Source organism: Xenopus tropicalis, chromosome 8, assembly GCF_000004195.4.
Source record: "Xenopus tropicalis strain Nigerian chromosome 8, UCB_Xtro_10.0, whole genome shotgun sequence".
Taxonomy (NCBI): domain Eukaryota; kingdom Metazoa; phylum Chordata; class Amphibia; order Anura; family Pipidae; genus Xenopus; species Xenopus tropicalis.
In genome coordinates this window covers 105,710,244-105,728,878 of record NC_030684.2, presented here as the reverse complement: position 1 = coordinate 105,728,878, position 18,635 = coordinate 105,710,244, and the positions used below count along the sequence as shown (strand labels likewise).

Sequence of the window (18,635 nt, the reverse complement as noted above, 5' to 3'; positions counted from 1 at the left end):
CACATAAAGCTGCCCTCCATATCTCATCACAGATGCAGCTTATTGGAAACTAAATAAGAGACATCTGCATTAGCAACTTATCCCTTTCAGCTAATAGGTCCACACCCCACCCTGCACCGCACCCCAAAATCCTTTCCTCAAATCTTCCCTTACTGTCAATATGTTAGTCAAAAGTAGCAGCTCAAATGTTCTAACTGAAACAAGGAACCTGCCCGCAGAGCTGCCAAAGGGAAACATCTAAATGTGTTATTGGTGGAACAGTTTTTGGTATTGCCCTGTGGTATACAGGGGGCATCTAGCAATACAGCTGTTTGTACAGAAACAAAGCACACATTTTTGTTTCATATGTTTTTTAATTCAGAAATACTGATTTATAAATCTCTGTAATGATTCTATATAATGCAGTGGTAAAACTATACTATTACATTCAAGAACTGTAAACTTCAGCAACTTAAATATTTTGTACAAGTTACTGTACCAAATGGCCTGAGTATCACTAGGTGCAGTATAACATTTATGTAATGTTTGTCATTAGCAGTAATAAGCAGGCTCTGAGGCCTAACACATGCTTCTGCAAGTGAAAATGGACCAAATCCAGATGTGATTTCTAAATGCTACTGTTGTTCTCTGACATGTGTATATATATATATATATATATTAGATATAAATATACTGAATAACTTAGAGCTTTTATTGGCTGACCAGCATTGTTTTTACCATCTAGGCACCCAAGGGCCTGTGTCTAGGGTTGCAGCTTTAAAGCAGCAGCCACTGGGTGGCTATATGATAAAAAAAAAAAAAAAAATTTGAGGAAAAAAAACCTGCTCAACCTGTGATTGTGCATATACAGTACAGCAGGCCATTTAGGGAGGCACCAAACCTAAGTACAGACCTTAAGGTGGCCATACACGATTTTAGCTGCCAACATTGTTCCTTTAGGCGGGCCTCTCTTACCTGAAATCAGCTAGATTGCATTCGGGCAGGTTTAATTTTTACATTGGATTGGGGACCGCATCGGCTCGTTAATGCAGTCCCCAAACCGACAATGCCTATGCCCGTTATTCTAATTCCATCATTTGGCCCTAGGTGGGCATATTGGGAGAAGATCTTACAATGTATGGCCACCTTTAGGCTGACTGTTTAGTACTGGCTACAGAGGTAAATCAAGTGTCCTACAATTTAAGAATCACATTCCAGTGTACTCAAAAATTTCAGTGCTTCTAGCAATTAACATACACACCCGATCTAGGCGATTTTCACTTAATGCATTTCTGACCCACATTCTTTAATGTAAGGAATGTGTATCAGCATAAAACTGAAAGGCTGATGTTTGTCAACCACATTTTAGCCTATTTCCATTTTTTATCTTTAAAAATCATTTCAAACCCCCCCCAAAAAAACCCAAAATGTTTATAGCTGCCAATAGGCCTACTCCAGTCTTCAGCCACTGCAGGGTTATGTGATTGATACTGGAAGGGAACATTGTAGCAGCTTCAGCAGGGTGAATCATCAGTGTCCAATACAGAATTAAAGCTGCAGTGGCTGAAGGCCAGAGTGGTCTAAAGTACAATACAAACACATCCTGTTATGTACTGACCAGTTTGTGGTGGTGTAACTGCCTGAGTGCAGGCCTTTTCAAAGGGAATAACCTACCTGTACACAAGGCACACCTTTAGGAATTATAAAACAGTTTACATTTCAGCAGTTACCACCACTAGGGATTAAAATATCTGCCAAAGCACAATTCTGTTTTATTGTCAGGAGCTCTGACAGTTTTTAAGTTCTATGATATAGGATCTGAGTTCAGGGGTGCTAAACCTCCACACTTTTCTGCCCATGACCACAGTAGCCACCACCAGCCATAGCTTCATTGGTGAGAGGAAGGCTGCTAAGGTCCCGTAGGTCAGTGCCAGGAAGACGCAGGAGTACACTTGCCATGCAAAAACCATAATCAGGAACAGATAGATGGGGAGGCACACAATTTTTCTGCTGTGACGGATATGGGAGCAGAATCCATGGCCTTTACATCGGAGCAGTAGGCACCAGCACAGGTAAGCCATCATTGGAATGTTAAAAAATACCATCTAAATGAATAAGATAAAAATAAAATATAATTCAGTAATTCAATTGAGATGTTCATAAATGGGGAGAATATGGAACTGCTGGGAATGCTACAGGATTACCTAGTTCAGTATTTGATAGATCAGTCTCATAGCTAAGAATTAAAACCAGGTAGTTTTATAGGAATACATTCCTAAAACATATAGGGTAATATAATAAAAGGTGCAAGGTTAGCTACATCTCTAAAACCTATAGCAACTAATCAAAAGGTCAGATTTACTTGTCAGCTGTTTAAAATCGAATATCTTATTGTTTGCCAAGGGGTTACTGCGCTTGGGCAAATTTGGTACCGTTTATTACATATATGGGCAAGTGCTTTATTAATGAGCAAATATTTTAGGCTGGCAATATTTTCACCACTGGCAAATTTTCTTGCGAAACTGCCACAAAAACCCACTGTGACAAAAATTTGATGAGTGAGGAAAAAGTTGTGGGCACGTCAAAAAGATTGCGATTGCGTTAACGTTGCGTGGTAGCTGCATCTTACAAATTTTTCATTGTTTTGTGAATTTTTTATCCATAACTCGAATTGTGTTTTAGCACAAAAAAACTTGAATTGTGAAAAAAAATCAAACTTGAACGTTGAAAAATCACCCCCAAAGAGTTTGACTGTGTGACAGGTGCATTGTGGGCATAAAATGGCACTTTGCAACTTTCCCCAATGATTGTAAATGATCCTTGTTTTGTTGTATACCTGTGTTATTCCAACAAAGTAAGTTAGGCTCCCCTGAGTGAAATTTCCACCAACAATGACTCCAAAGGCAAAGCAGACTCCTACATGGCCATCTATAATCTCACCAACAAACCAGGGGCCTGAACAATTTAAGGGAAGAGAAATAAAGAAATTACTCAAGTAGATGTTTTATTGTGATTGTCTTTATCAATCAATAGCTAGAAAAAAAGCATAAGCAGATACTGGAGCCTATTCAAAGAAAACTCTGCAAATCAATATTGGAGCCAAAAGAAATTTGAAGATTGTATTAGCATGCCTATGTATCATGTGCAATGTACATTTTTGGCTTTTGGAGTATGAGAAGGCAAAACTAACCCACAAATGATATAAAGCCAGGTTTAAATGTACTTACCCACTGCGGTGTATATGGTGAGCAGCAGCACGGAGTAGTAGAAAAGATTAGTTTTGCACAGTACATGCACAGAGAAGGACGTCAGCCCAATGAATCCTTGAGGGCCTACAGTTTGGGGGATACATTAATCACACAGAGATACACAAATGTGCTTGGTTACACAAGCTCACAAAGTAAGCAAGGATAGGGAGGCTGAAGCTGAAATGACTCCATTTATTTTCATTCGTAAAAGATGAAGGACTGTTTTGTCAATAGGAAATTAAAAATAATGAAGTTTTGCCAGAGAGCCAAACACTATGATTCAGTCGAATCCAAAACCTGCAGAAAAAGGCTCCGATTGTTTTGAACCCGGCATTTGGTGCATCCCTAGTTTCCACTGATTTGAAACAGAAAGCTTCAGGGATTGCCTGCACAGGTAACTTCCTGCCAATATCACTGCAGTACAGGTATGGAACTCATTATCCAGAATGCTCGGGACCTGGGGTTTTCTGGATAAGGAATCTTTCTGTAATTTGTATCTCCATACCTTGTCTACTAAAAAATCATTTAAGAATTAAATAAACCCAATTGGGGTGTTCTGCATCCAATAAGGATTAATTGTATCTTAGTTGGGATCAAGTAGAATTTATTATGTTATTATAACAGAGAAAAGGGAAATCATTTTTAAAAATTAGAATTATTTGCTTATTATTGCTTATTTGCTGTACGTGTTTTCATGCAATAATCACCCACGCAGGGTAACACTGTGGCGCTAATTAACATTATTGTTTAATCACCAGCCATAAGGCACAGCCCTTCAGAGAAGAACCAGAAGAGATATATTAGATCTACAATATGAATTCCTCTCTATTACTACTCCTTTATATGAAATCTATATATTTGTTGCACCATATTTATGAAGGTGTGTATATTGTAAAGATTTATGCATTTTAGGACCTATGTATTTCATAATGCATTCATATTTTTAGCAGGCTATTTTTTTAGTCAAATACATTTCATACAATACATAATCATAAACATAATACATAATTTGATTTTCATAATTGATTGTGACTTCTGGATGATATAGATGATATGAAATAGGATTTATTATGTGGTAGGAAGTAACTTAGTAAATAAACAGTGACAATCTGCAGTACAATAAGAATACAGGGTGAGAGATTATCACTTACCCCTAAGGGATGGTCGTCTCTTGTACCTGAAAATAATAAGCAGGATGATTTGGCTCAGCACCAAGAGGAAGAACAGCACTTGTGCCTAAGAAGAACAGAAACAATATTTAAATTAATGTGAATATTCAAAGCCTTTATATAAGGTCTCCAGTCACACAGTGTGGGGCAATCTGGGAAATACATTTTAGGACTGTTTTATAGTTATCGGCATTTATGGTAACGTGTTTAGGGTTGTTTCATATGTTGTATCTATATATGTACAGTCACAATGAAGTGTGTGTAAGGTGCTGTAAGGAAAGCAGTTAAAATGTAGAAGGGTTGGCACTGGTGCCAAAGATGAAAAGGGAGACCAGAAGGTACAAGACTTTGAGTTTATTTTATTGCACATATTTAGAATTTACTGCACAGGCACAAATCTAAGTCAAAAAATTAAATATTGCTAGGTTATTGCTGTTTGTTCCTAATAGCAGCACCAGCAAGAGAAAAGAGACTGGTGGGTGCCTAGCTCCCTCCCACTAAATTCAGCTTTCCTTTACGTCTAAATTAGTGCATTTTTTGCAAACATGCAAGCAAGTAAGACACGGGTATGCTTAAAATGACACAGATCATTACCACTGTTCTACTATAACATGAAATTAGGAAAACTGTAAATAATGGAGATGGCGCATTCAAGCACTATGTACTTAAACTCACCAAAATGTAGTGATCGGTAAGAAGAATTAAAGACGGGATCAAACTAAAGCTTAGAGATATGTTATCTTCCAGACTGAACAAGTGGCTCCTTGTTTGGCTTCTCCCTTTTGCATCCTGTATGGAAATAAGGAGTTCAAAACAGCACATCAGATAGATCAAAAGTGACCATATTGAATCCATGGTAATAACATTCTGTTTAGTGCCTGTCAGTCAGGGTACTTTACAAGAGCCAAAGCTGCCAGCTTTCCACACATAATTTAATGCAGAGAATAGAAATGTAAACACCAGAAAGGTGTGTAACAGTGCCAACACCATCACTACTGCCTAAAAACCCATACAAGCATTTTTGGGTCAAAATCGAAATGGACAAGGGGATGCCAGTCGTGTCAGTGCTTAACAGACTTGGAGTTATAGCAGATTTCTTGGCTGATGTATTTTTGCTGTAAAGAAATGCCATGTGCAACATGGTCTTTATGGTCCAGGAGAAAACAAAAGTAAAAGGATCAGCAGATCTAATTCTACAGATTGGATGTATATGTTTAAAAATAACGGAAATTGTATTGAAATGCGTGGAAAGAGAATGATCCATGCTGCATTATCACCTAACAAGATAAAATAGGCTCTAGTTTTCAACTGAAATACACCGACTGTGATTCAGGTGCATGAAAACAAGACCAATCTAACTGTATCTAATCCGATTTCACTTTTAGCATTGTGAATGAGATTTTGTAGCATCCTACAACATCTCATGCTGTTACATGATCCTTTTGGTAAGGGGAAAGACCCTCAAAAATTCTTAATAAGATCTAATCCAGAAGATTCTGGCACGTAGATGGTGGAAAGGTCCATAGGGAAGAATCAATATTCAACCGTTATTAGTAGCTTTATTATCAGAGAACAAGAAATCCCATTATGGCTTGATTGGGCAGCCCCTAAGGGCTGTGGCAGAAGGGGAGATTAGTCCCCCGAGACAAATCTCCTTTGTTGCGGGCGACTAATCTCCCCGTTATGCCATCCCACCGGCTTGAATGTAAATCGTTGGTGGGATGGCATATGCTGCGCAGCGATTTCCCGAAATCGCAGAAGTTTCCTGAGGTTTTCAGGAAATCGCGGCGCCACATATGCCATCCCACCGGCGATTTACATTCAAGCCGGTGGGATGGCATATTGTGGAGATTAGTCACCCGAGACAAGGGAGATTTGTCACGGGCGACTAATCTCCCCATCTGCCACGGCCCTAAGGACTAGTGGGCAAGTGCATGTAAAATTACCCTCACCCTTAGGTAGGGAGTAGTCTTGTAAAAAAGCTATATACAGAGCTCAGAGAAAGATGTGGCATTCAGCTGGGCCCTATGTGATGGGGTACATGTTATGCAGACAAAGCTATTTAAAGAAAGCATGGTCAGTCTTAAAATTTAATTTTGTGGTTTTTCAGCATTACGTATGTTCTACTGGCATTGACCAAACCCAGACTTGGATGGCATAGCTCTGAGTAACTTGCAATAGGATATAAGAGACTAAAAGATAAACACTAGGAGGCAGATTGATTAGGTTTATGTTTTGCCCAGATTTGTGCAGTGGCATAACTATAGAGGAAGCAGACCCTGTAGTCACGGGGGGCCAGCCACTCTCTTACCTGCGGGTGAAGAAGCAGAAGACACAGGCAGGTGGGTAAGAGTGGACGTGTGTTGGACTCCTGCCATTTTTTTTTTTGCAAGGGGCTTGGCCACTTTATGTGTGGTCCTTTATTCCAGCAGGCCAATTCAGGTTGGCCGATTTTCCAGCCAGGTAGCTGCCTGATTATTCAGCTGTAGCTGCATGTGGCTGAGGTTTTTACAGAGCACTTGGGTAATAGGCCCTCACCCCATGGTAGACAGAGAAATCCCCTGTTTATTAGATCAAGCAGAACCCACTTGGGATTTTATTTATCTGTATTTTATTCAGTTTTCTTGGGAAAACCGCTTATACTGCATTAAACAGTCTGTGCCTTTCTTTTGAGTGTGTGGAAGCATTTTGTGCAACAATCTACCCCCAGGATTAAACTTTCTAAAAACAAAATGACCAACTTATGATTATTCCATTATGAAAGAATGTACTCTGCTCTATTTAGGCATTTGTAGGGCAACCAAACTACATAGTTAAGTCGGGTTGAAAAAAGACCAAGTCCATCATGTTCAACCCTTCCAAGTGAATCCAACATACACAGAACCATACAGACCTATCCACTCACATATATAAACTGTACATGCCAAATCAATACTAACTGTAGATTTCAGTATAAATTCTATAAATATGTATATAACAAATTTTCAAAATTAATGCAGATGAGCATTACAGAATCTTTGCAGAGGAACCTATTTTTATTTACTGAAATCTCAGATTCTTACGCACCTGGACTACAACAGTGATCTTATGAATCCCAGTCTGGTAGTTATCAGGGTTCCATTTTAAAGTGTACAGTGGGCCAGATGACAGGGAAGCCTCACCCAAATCAGTTTCATCTATTTTAACATGGACTGAAGTGATAGGACTGGTAGAGAATGCCAGGATCCTTCAAAAGGATGAAAAAAAACATTTCTCATTTTTACATATAAAGACACCAGAGAGTTTGATAGGAGTTTGCAGGGCAACGCGACAGCAAGCATTAATGCAGAGATCTTAGGCTAATTTATTGATAGTTAGACAAAAGGCATTCAGCCTATTCATGTGCTCCATAAACTTAGTCTTGTTCCCATAAAATCTTTTTAAATTAGAGACATAAATATATGTTGGCAAAAACTTAAAGGCAAACTATACTAAACAATGTATACCCCTATAAAAATATATTGCATAAACAAGCTCATATGTAAAACCCTGCATTTTATACACTTACTGTACAAGCCCTGAGGTTATGCATCCCTATAACAGTAACAACCCATGCCTTCCCAAAGTAGCCTGAAGCTTCCTTGTGCAGCAACTTTTTTGTTGTTTTAGGAAACCAAAGCAGCGTGCATTTTTTCCCACCAGTGATTTACATTGCTGCTGGCTGGAAAGCATTTTCAGGAGATAAGTCGCCCGCTGTAGAGGAGATTTATTCCAGGCGACTGATCTCCTAGTGTGCCAATGTATGTCCATTTTTAACATTCTGATCCCATTAAAAGGAGTTAGTGCAGGTCAATGCAAAGTGATAGCACTGTGTCACAACTGGGACATTTGTTTAGAAAATGTTTATTCTAACCCTTTGTCTATGAAGATTTTCATTCATCCAGTCATGGTATATCTAGTATAAATAAATTTAAAGCAGTTGCTTTAAATTTATTTATACTAGATATTCTAACCCTTTATTTCAAAACCAGTACCCTGACCTACTGGACAGATGCTTTCATAGCTATAAGTGCCTTTTGCATGTACAGCATATATAAAGCACCAAGATCACCTGATATGAGTAGAATGCAGAATCCGTCTTGTAGGTTCCTGAGCAGGGTTAGTGTAGAGGGCAGACTTGGGATTAGTAATGAGGATTGCTGGCCACTCATTGTACACTAGGTCCACAAAGCTGAAGAGGTTGTGATCAAAGGCAAAGATGCGGTATCTGGAATAAAAGAACACACAGCATCACTGTGAAGCAGTGTTCCCAATACGGCAGGTATCTGACAGATGGGGTTATAAATGCATTCTCTTTTTTTCTTCATTAAAATGATACAGATAAGGGAGGACAGAATAAGAAAGGCAATAGAATGGAGCGCACAAATAAGATAGGCAGTATGACAGAGACTGAGGTGCAAGAACCTTTACCTTCTATTTTTCATCCAGTCTCCAAGCTCCAGCTCGAGGGTTCCTTGAGTGTGCTGACTGTGCAAAGTAGGTGCAATACCTCCCAGAGTATGCAGGTGCCCACACATATATGCCACAGCTGAACTGAAAACAGAACTCAGTTATAAGAGGTATTCGATCCAATCCAATTATAATTAGAGCTAAATCATAATAATACAATTAATATTAATATTAAGTATGCCATATAAATTAGAGCAGGGGTGTCAAACTCAATCACATAAGGGGGCCGAAATCTAAAACACAGGCTAAGTCGCGGGCCAAATTTTTCATTAATATACTTAGTAAGATACTAAGGGGTATATTTATCACAATGTGTAAAAAGTGGAGTAAGATATTACCGGTGATGTTGCTCATAGCAGCTAATAGATGCTTTGCTACTGTTGAAATCTGATTACTGATTGAATACCTTGGGCAACATTACTGGTAATGCTTCACTCCACACAGCATGATAAATATACCCCTTAGTCTTAGTTACTATGTGAGGAAAATGGAAATTGATCAGGCTGGATGGTCAGACACACTCACCAAGAGCCACATAAAACAGCCAGGTGGGCCAGATTTGGCCCCCGGGCCTTGTGTTTGACATATATGAAATAAACATTCTCCAGTTTCAGGGGCATTTCAACTAATATAAGGCGAGTATGTATTCTTGCCCAAATTTAAAAAGGTGTGATTAAAGAAGAACTAAACCCTATCAATCACCACCCATCTGTTACACTGGCTATTTAATTTGATATCCTCGTTTTTCCTCCGTTTATATCTTTGTTGTTGGGGATCAGCGCAAACCTCAGTTTGCCCTGAACATGCACATCACCGCCAAGAAATAGATCACTGGCTCTAATGTGAACATGCTTTTGTAAATGAGAAGGGATGACGTGCTGCATGGTTACTTTAGATATGACTTCGTTAAAGTTAAAGCAGAATACCTGGTGCAATATAAGATGTTATTTCTCATTGATACAAGTCAATGACATATAAAGCTTGAAATACCACAGTTGCCACTGTGGTAAGAGTAACTAGAAAGAGATAGTAACTTCTGAAAATGTGGTAAGGGTATAGTTCTCATTTACATAGCACTGACTGGTGAGATTTTCTTTACCCATAACTGCCCATAACCCTGTTTTTTATGTTTTGACCCAAAGACAGTTTTCTTGTTCTGAAATGCTGGAAGGAGACAGTTATACAAGGCAAGCCATATAATGTATATGCCAAACCACACACTTTTAGCAACACTGCTGTATCTTTACTTCTAGCAACAAAATGTAATACAGTTAAAAATGTGATGAAGCGGACAGGAGTCAAGTTTAATGTAGTAGAGAAACAAACCTCATTACAGCCCGGACCCCAGGAGAGGCAGACACTATGGTAGAAGTGGGGTAGTGGCCAAACCACACTGTCTGGTTGCTGTAGAGGCTTTCCATAGCCAGTCTGGAAAGTGTGTGCATTTGATTCTGAAACAGAAGATTAAGATATGTTAGAAATATAGGTAATTAAATCACTAACAAAAAAAACAAAATGATACAGTTAGCAATAATGCTGGAAAAAGCCAACTGCTGATTGGCTGCTCCAGGACAATCCTAACGCAAACAATGTCAACATAAACCTGAAAGCCTTTAGAAGTACAGCATCCAATGCTCCATTAAACTTTAATCAAAAAAAATCTTTGGCTGTGGAGCGTTGTACTTAAGGCAACCTTGCCCTGATGGTACAGGGGATACATGAGAGCAGAAAAGAAAATGGCAGCACCACACTCAGCAGGAATGGACCATGGAAAAGGTTTTTTAAAGAAGAGGCAAGCTAACTCAGTTATAAAGGCTAAGGGGTGTCTAACTAATCGGCACCCCCCCCCCCCCCAGAGCTTTTATCTATTGCTTTCCTTTAAAGTCGTTTTATACCAGAAATAGTTTCCTAGCTTAGAAAAGCCTCAAATGCAATGCTTCCCATAATCCAGTGCTGCCAATTATCAGTCTCATGAAAGGGTCACCATGGAATGTGCTACATGCAAAGTTCTACTTCATGAATAGGCACAAACATGCTAAATACAACACAGAAGAGGGGAGAGAGGATTACAGTGAGAAAAGGAGGAACATTCTGGCTTCATAGCTCTCTTCACATAACATAATTGTCTAGGGCGAAAATAGCTAAACATAAAAAGAATGCCATTTGCCTTTAAAAGAAAAGGTAGGGTTTACCATTTATTTATTTTCCCTAAAAAGAAAGTAAAAACAAGAAGACACCTTTTCATTACATTTACATGTATAAATAACTATGCCAAACATACTTATAGCTGCTGTCCATCCACTAAGTTAGGGAACTTGCCTTTGAATAAAAGGTTAGGATAAACATTTAAGCATTAGTCCAATTAGTCCAAGCTGCCCAAAAATTTTATCACTATGCACTGGTGTGCACTCCCAGTGTGTCTGCCCAGGTTGTTCCTAAAAACAACACTAACACTAGGCAAATTTGCTGTACACTAACTACCCATAGTTACATAGTTACATAGTTACATAGGGTTGAAAAAAGACCAGTGTCCATCAAGTTCAACCTATCCAAGTAAACCCAGCACACCCAACCCACACCTACCAATCTATACACTCACATACATAAACTATAAATACAACCACTAGTACTAACTGTAGATATTAGTATCACAATAGCCTTGGATATACCCAGGTTGCATTTCATTTTCTACCGCCAGAACACAAAACAAACATAACTACTGAATGTTTTCTATGGGTTGCTGTTTTGGTGCAAAGTAAAAATAAGCAGTAATTAGGTTTAGTCAGTTTTGTGCAGTTAGAACAATGAAAACAAGCATCTAGGTTGTAACTATGGGATACCACACAACAAATGTCAGCAGTGTAAGTAGCACTGTTGTTTTTAAGAAGCACCTGGGCAGCTCTACCTTCTGAGAAGATTATTTAGGATGTGACATTACTAGATTTATGTTCTTTAAGACCATTAGAAGAAAATGTATGTTACCTTATCAATGATACCAAAGAAGTTGTACGGCCGCTTTGGGCCTGGGGTGAGTGTAGCATCGACACAAATGAAGGAGTAATTTCCAAAGGGAGTATTATGGACATAATGAAAGGAACCTTCTTTTTGCCAAGCTGAATATTTCCTATAAGAAGAAAAACACCCTGAAAACACATCAGCAGCCAGAGAGAAAGATTTGCTGATTAGGCTAATGGAAGATTAGCTGTGGTTTGTTATAGCTAAGACTGCTGCAGTCTGGTGCAGAACTACTGCTTACCTTGTTTCCTACCAGGTATTACTGTCACACACCAAAAAAAAAAAAAAAAAATAATGTTGCTTATTGTATAACATTTTTTTTCATGTTCCAGTTCCAGTAGCCCACCTGATGTCAAACCATGATATGTATCAGATGTCCAATATGACATGAGATCCTTTTGCTGACCACTCTATGTATAAAAATGACTAACTAACATGAGGGATTTTAGCTCACCAAAACATGTATAAATACGTGTAATGCAGAGAATGATGAGTGGGAACTACCTAGTCATGCTGTAGTGTGCTAAATTACATGCAGAGTAAGCTATAAACTGACTGGTCGAAGTACAGGCCATGTAACAGTTATGTTAAATGAATATAGCTACATGAAAGAAAAGGCCTAGGGCACAGAAAACCTTCAGACTCAGACTCCAAAATAGGGTGAGCAAGCTAAACCCACAAATATTCCAGCAACTTCAAATGGAGGTCATTGCTTCACATCACTGGTTTGGTCCAAGAGTACAAAAATGGCAGTTAATTACTCAGTTACCTGTAGAAGTTCTTCATGCTTCTTAAGTCTGGGATGTTAAAAGAATCTGTGATGAAAAAAAGTCATATTATAATGTTGCAATGAGAGGTCCTTAAGCAGAAATCAAGTTGTGAGGTTCACAAAGTAGAAACACCTGTAAAGGAGCAGACAGATTTTAAACTAACACTTTTTTATAGATGCAAGCATCTCTATTGGGCCTAAACACCAAAAAAATAGTTTTCTCAATAAAACATATTCGTGTTATTATACTCAAAAACTGTTTAAGTAACGCACATGTTCATGTGTTTGTCACATCTCTGCTGTTTAGAAATGTGCTTTTGATTGTATAGCCTCTATGAATGTTCCCTAGGTGGCAAGCAGCAGTAGAAAGCTGTACAGCAGTGGCTAGGTGCAGGAAGTATGCACAAATGTAAAATCTACATTGCTTACATTTTAAACCTTTATCTGCCTGGATGGAAAACTAGGTGTTTGGCGGGAAAAGGGTTAAAATTACTCCTGGTAGCTTCTAGAAAGAAAGTCAGTAATTAAGCCTTTAAAAGCTATATATTTGATTTTACTCACAAGTCAATAATATCTTGCCCATAAAAAATATTTTTGCAACACTACCATTATCAAACAATACAATGGGAGCCCATATCAACAGATGAGGGTATCCAAAACTATTTTTTTATTACCATGGTTTCCCCTTATATCAATCCATTTTGCTCTCTTCAAGATCCCCGATTTTTTTAAAACAGAATTGTAAACCTTCCACTCGTCCTCAAATTGGTCTGAGCCCAGTCTATCCTTGGTCTTGGCATCAGTGAGGTCACCTGAGAAATATATATATATATTTTTAATCTAAGCTAAAAAGTAACAGCAATACCAGATACAAGAAGAGAAAATGTTACATGTAATTCCATGGCACCCTGCATTTCTGCTGTATTGTTTTCCCCTCTCACCAAGGCATCTTCTATCCCCAGTTCAATGTGCACTCAAATTTGGCAGCTTTATTTAATACAGTTTACAATCTACAAGAGTGGGGTTACATACAAACACATATAACTGGCTAAGTGCAAAGGCTGAATCAGATGCTAAGCCAGTACTACAAAAATTAGCTCCAAAAAAGTTTTGAGGGGATAGTACTTTTAAAAATTTGAAGACATTAACGGAAAGGTCTCTATAGAGGCAATTGGGGATGCAATTCCAGACGTAAGAAGTAGCAAGGCAAAGAGTACTGATGAAACTTGGTAACGGCATAATGTGCATATTATGCCAGAAGAACCTGGAATATACATTAGGGCGTCATGAGAGGCTCTCTGTCAAATGGCGCAGGCCTAGTCGCTGTTGGAAGGAGAGGTCTCAATTAGATACCTGTATGGTAAAGGGCTGATCTGACTATTCCAGTGGCTAAAAGCTCTTTGCCTTTAGTTTACTTAAAGGAATACTGTCATGGGAAAACATGTTTTTTTCAAACACTTCAGTTAATAGAACATCTCCAACAAAATCCTACAACCATATTCTTTATTTCCCAGGGTGCCACAGTCAAGCGACTGATAAACGTTAGTCATACTTTACTACAGTGTTGCAAGTTGGAGTGATATCAACCCTCTCCCCCAACAGCCAATCAGCAGAACAATAGGAAGGTAGCAAGATAGCAGCTCCCTGACACCTGTATTGCTAAAACAGGTAGATATGAGAAAAGCACTCAGTAGTAAAAAGTCCAAGTTCAGCTTGGGACTCCTCCAGTTACATGGGAGTAGTAGAAACAATCGGTTATCTGAAAGCAGTTCCAATGTGTAGCGCTGGCACCTTCTGAAAGCTCAAGCACAATGCACTGAGATGGCGCATACACACCAATATTACAGCTAAAAAAAAAAATCTAAATTTGTTGGTTGAAGAATAAAATATTAAGTAGTAGAGTGAATTCTTTGCTATGTAAAGCTTTTTAGACTTTTTATTTAATAGGGTAAAACATAAGGGATTTATTCACTGGAAAGTGCATAACAGATTGGCACTTTCCACACCAGTGAATATGGCTTTCCTTATTATTTTCTTGTTAAAAGCACTGCCTTTTACTTCAAATTCAGCCACATAAGAAAACTTTTAATTATACAACTGCCCAATCCCTGGTACCTGTGGCTAGAACTAGGGCAGGATTGATGACAGAAAGGCTTTCGTTGCAGAAGGCTTCAAACTCTGAAACTCTTGCAGGATCCAGAAATTTAGACACATGGAGATCAGTCACCTACATCATAGGAGAACGGGAAAACACATATGTTAACTAATATTTTCTGCTGAAATACAAAATTATTACACAGACTAATTGCTTACAGAAACCATGGTGTGGTCTCAGTGCCCTCCAGCCTTACTACACTATTCTATGGGAATGGGATGTTATGTACAGACAATGTGGGGTTCTACATTTATGATATTGGGATAAGGAAAGAATAATGTTAGCTTAATCATGTGCGTTACAACAGACAGAGTAAACTGGGTGTATTAAGGGCCTTGGGAGGATCCTGACTGAAATACATGTATGCAAACAGGATATATTTGTCAAAGTTTGCATGTGGTGGTAGAAGAGCCTTGAAAGACAAGTAAATTAAAACTCACTGGGGGAGTGCCATATTTTTAGGCATCCTGCAGTGAATACAAGCGCTACTCCTAAACACCAGGCCGATGTGCCTCTTCACTAAAACATGGACCCAGGGTATGTGCATAGAAGCGCCACCCCATTATCTTCTGTTTCCTCCCAGTGGTGCCATCAGTTTCTTGGATACTAATGGATATAATCTGCTTGCATAAACAATTATTCTCAACCACTTACCATAATCACAGCACAGGTTACAACTATGAAGATTATACAAAGTACATTTCTGGTTTGCGCAGTTATAACCAAAATAACCCCTGCTGGTTTCTGTACTCAGGGTCTCCACTGGGGGCCAGGGGTGACTTTTGCCAGGAGTCTTATGGCAGAGCGTTGTCCGGGAGACATAAAGGTCTGATTCCTGTATCATACAGAGCATAGGGTCTGGCAGACCATGAGCATGACTTGGGGTTTGACTAGGCATTTAATTTAGTTGGGCATTTTTTTCCATTAGGTCCATATTCTTATTCTTCTTATTTGCCAGGCCTACTGCCCAGTGCCTCAAGCTGTAAGTGAGCTTTTTTTACTGGGACCAATGATTTCTAAGGGCCCTGCTAACTAAGTTGTTGGGGCCTTCATGATTTCTGGTGGTGCTCTCTCTGTAACATGTACACGTTTATGTGCACAAGCAAGTGAATATTATATGGTTCCAGCAGCTGTGTGCAGTAGCCGACTGTAATGAAAATGACCATGCAGCAGGCACAACTCCCCAAGGAACCACAGCTACAATGGAATTATCCGGAAAATGCTGCAATATAGGCTCAAAAAATGGTAAACTGCACTTTTTGCTTGAACTTGTAGATGAGCTTTACTGAGACTATGGAAACTAGATGGATAGTGTTGGCAGGAACCTTCCAATCAGTGTGTTTCAGTACATCACTGGTATTACTACATGTAATAAAAAAAATATTATGGCATGGGGTAGGCAGATAATTAAAAACATAGTGTATTCTTCTGAATCCTATAGACTCCACCAACATAAAGAAAGGTGCTCATGATAGGTACATTAGACCATACCTCCCAACATTTGAAAAATGAAAAGAGGGACAAAAAAGATTCGGTGCGCGCAGCGCAGCAAATTTTTTGACCATGCCCACTTTTGTGGCCACGCCCCAATTACCACACCCCATCCATTTTTTCTTCAAAAAATTCTCCTTTTATATAGTAGAAATGGCGGGATCAGATGCAAATGTGCTATACCCTCATACTGTACTACCTAAGGAAAACAATATAGCAACTCCTACATATAAAATACAAATATAGAGAGAAGGTAGTCAGTTATAAGTGAGTTATAACTATGTACCAGTTTGCCCCCCCATACACAGTACCCCCAATAGCCTAAAAGACAGTACTACCCATACACAGTGCCCCCATACACAATGCCCCCCATAGAAAGTGCCCCCAATTTCCCCCATACACAGTGCCCCCAATTGAGACAGTGCCCCCCATACACAGTGCCCCCAATTGAGACAGTCAGACATTCCCCCCCATACACAGTGCCCCCAATAGAGACAGCCCCCCCATACACAGTGCCCCCAATAGAGACAGCCCCCCCATACACAGTGCCCCCAATAGAGACAGCCCCCCCATACACAGTGCCCCCAATAGAGACAGCCCCCCATACACAGTGCCCCCAATAGAGACAGCCCCCCCATACACAGTGCCCCCAATAGAGACAGCCCCCCCATACACAGTGCCCCCAATAGAGACAGCCCCCCATACACAGTGCCCCCAATAGAGACAGCCCCCCCATACACAGTGCCCCCAATAGAGACAGCCCCCCCATACACAGTGCCCCCAATAGAGACAGCCCCCCCATACACAGTGCCCCCAATAGAGACAGCCCCCCCCCCCCCCATACACAGCGCTCCCTTCTTCTTCTTCGTCCCCGGCGGCTCCACAGTGTATGCGGCTCCTTCTGCGGCGGTGACAGGCCCTTTTATAAGGTTGCGCCCGTGCGTAATGACGTCACACGTACCCAGGGGCGCATCCTTATAAAAGGGCCTGTCACCGCCGCAGAAGGAGCCGCATACACTGAGGAGCCGCTGGGGAAGAAGTAGCGCCAACGCATCGCGCTGTCCCGGATAAGTCAATGAATGTTCCGCATTTCCGTAATTTATTACAGAAATGCGGGACATTCATGGAACTATCCGGGACAGCGGGATGCGCTCTAAAAACCGGGACTGTCTCACGGAAAGGGGGACAGTTGGGGGGTATGCATTAGACTGTGGCTCCACTGGGGCAGGAACTTAAGTGTTTGTGCTATGTAAGTAAAGGGTTAACCATAATAATTATTATTAATATTATTTTCCACTCCCCATTTGCCTTATTCAATTTATCTAGGAACACAATGTAAGTATAAAACATGCATGCCATTCACTCTCCCATGGCTAAATGTCTTCAGGTCATACAGTGTCACTTAAAAGTGTCTCTAACACTCCCATTTGTAACCTGCACTTTCTACCTGTTACTGGACTTCATCTCCCAGCATCCCCCAAGAGCCCAGCTAATCCAGGCGTTACCCTCACCATTCACTTCTTACCTGCACAGCCCAGAAGAGATTGTTGAGCTCCGCTCCAGGCACAGGTCCTCTGTCATTAATGAAGTGGCGACGCTGTAAGTGAGCCCGGCGTCCAGCTGTGCTATACCAGCTCAGAATATGTGTCAAAAGCCCAGCAAGTAACAAGCCACCTACCAGCTTCAGCATTCTGACCCGGCACCGCTGAGCAACCATCACACTCCTGCCAGTCTATGGGCAGCCTGTCAGCCTCAACACTTCCGCATCAGTCACTTCCCTTAATGAAGCTGCAGAAAGATCCTCCCTGTTCAGTGAAACCAGGGCTGGACGTGTTTCTTTAGTCTTCTACAGGAAGTGGTCATACTGTGAGTGACAAGCAGAACGTTGCCAAAGCAGCCCAAGTCCCACCCTATATTTATGTCAGAGTGTTCTTGTTCTTAGTAGTTAAAGAAGGTGCAGTTTTCTGCTAACTGTAATGTTAGCTATTAGATCTCATTCCCAGGATTATAAGCTTTTGAGTGTATATCCGCCTTCCACCCAACAGGAACACTCCTATAGTTTTAATAGTTTGCTTAAACAGAGCTGTCAACCCCCACCCCTATTCTTTCAGGAGATATCCTATTTGGGCTTTTCTCCCCTAGTCTCCCGTCCATGCTGATATTTCCTCTATCTCCTGAAGTTCTCTGTCAAATTTCAGGCGTGCATGAGTAGTATGAGCCAGTATTTTTTCCAAGAAAATGTGCAACCCTAGTCCATAGTCCACAGGACAGTCCCGGTTTTTAGAGCGCATCCCGCTGTCCCGGATAGTTCCATGAATGTC

General features: G+C 40.2%; 1 protein-coding gene across 1 annotated transcript; it reads right to left on the bottom strand.

Annotated features, from left to right (window-relative positions):
- Nucleotides 1-333: 333 nt before the first annotated feature.
- tmem62 (transmembrane protein 62) lies at nucleotides 334-18,158 on the bottom strand. Its single transcript, XM_031890897.1, has 14 exons — nucleotides 17,840-18,158; nucleotides 14,784-14,895; nucleotides 13,343-13,480; nucleotides 12,669-12,714; nucleotides 11,867-12,008; nucleotides 10,211-10,335; nucleotides 8,846-8,968; nucleotides 8,487-8,642; nucleotides 7,463-7,622; nucleotides 5,072-5,185; nucleotides 4,379-4,463; nucleotides 3,207-3,311; nucleotides 2,816-2,934; nucleotides 334-2,084 (listed from the first exon to the last, which is right to left on the bottom strand). The coding sequence occupies exons 1-14, from the start codon at nucleotides 18,029-18,031 to the stop codon at nucleotides 1,758-1,760; spliced, it is 1,944 nt and encodes a 647-aa protein (XP_031746757.1). The 5' UTR covers nucleotides 18,032-18,158; the 3' UTR covers nucleotides 334-1,757.
- Nucleotides 18,159-18,635: the final 477 nt, after the last annotated feature.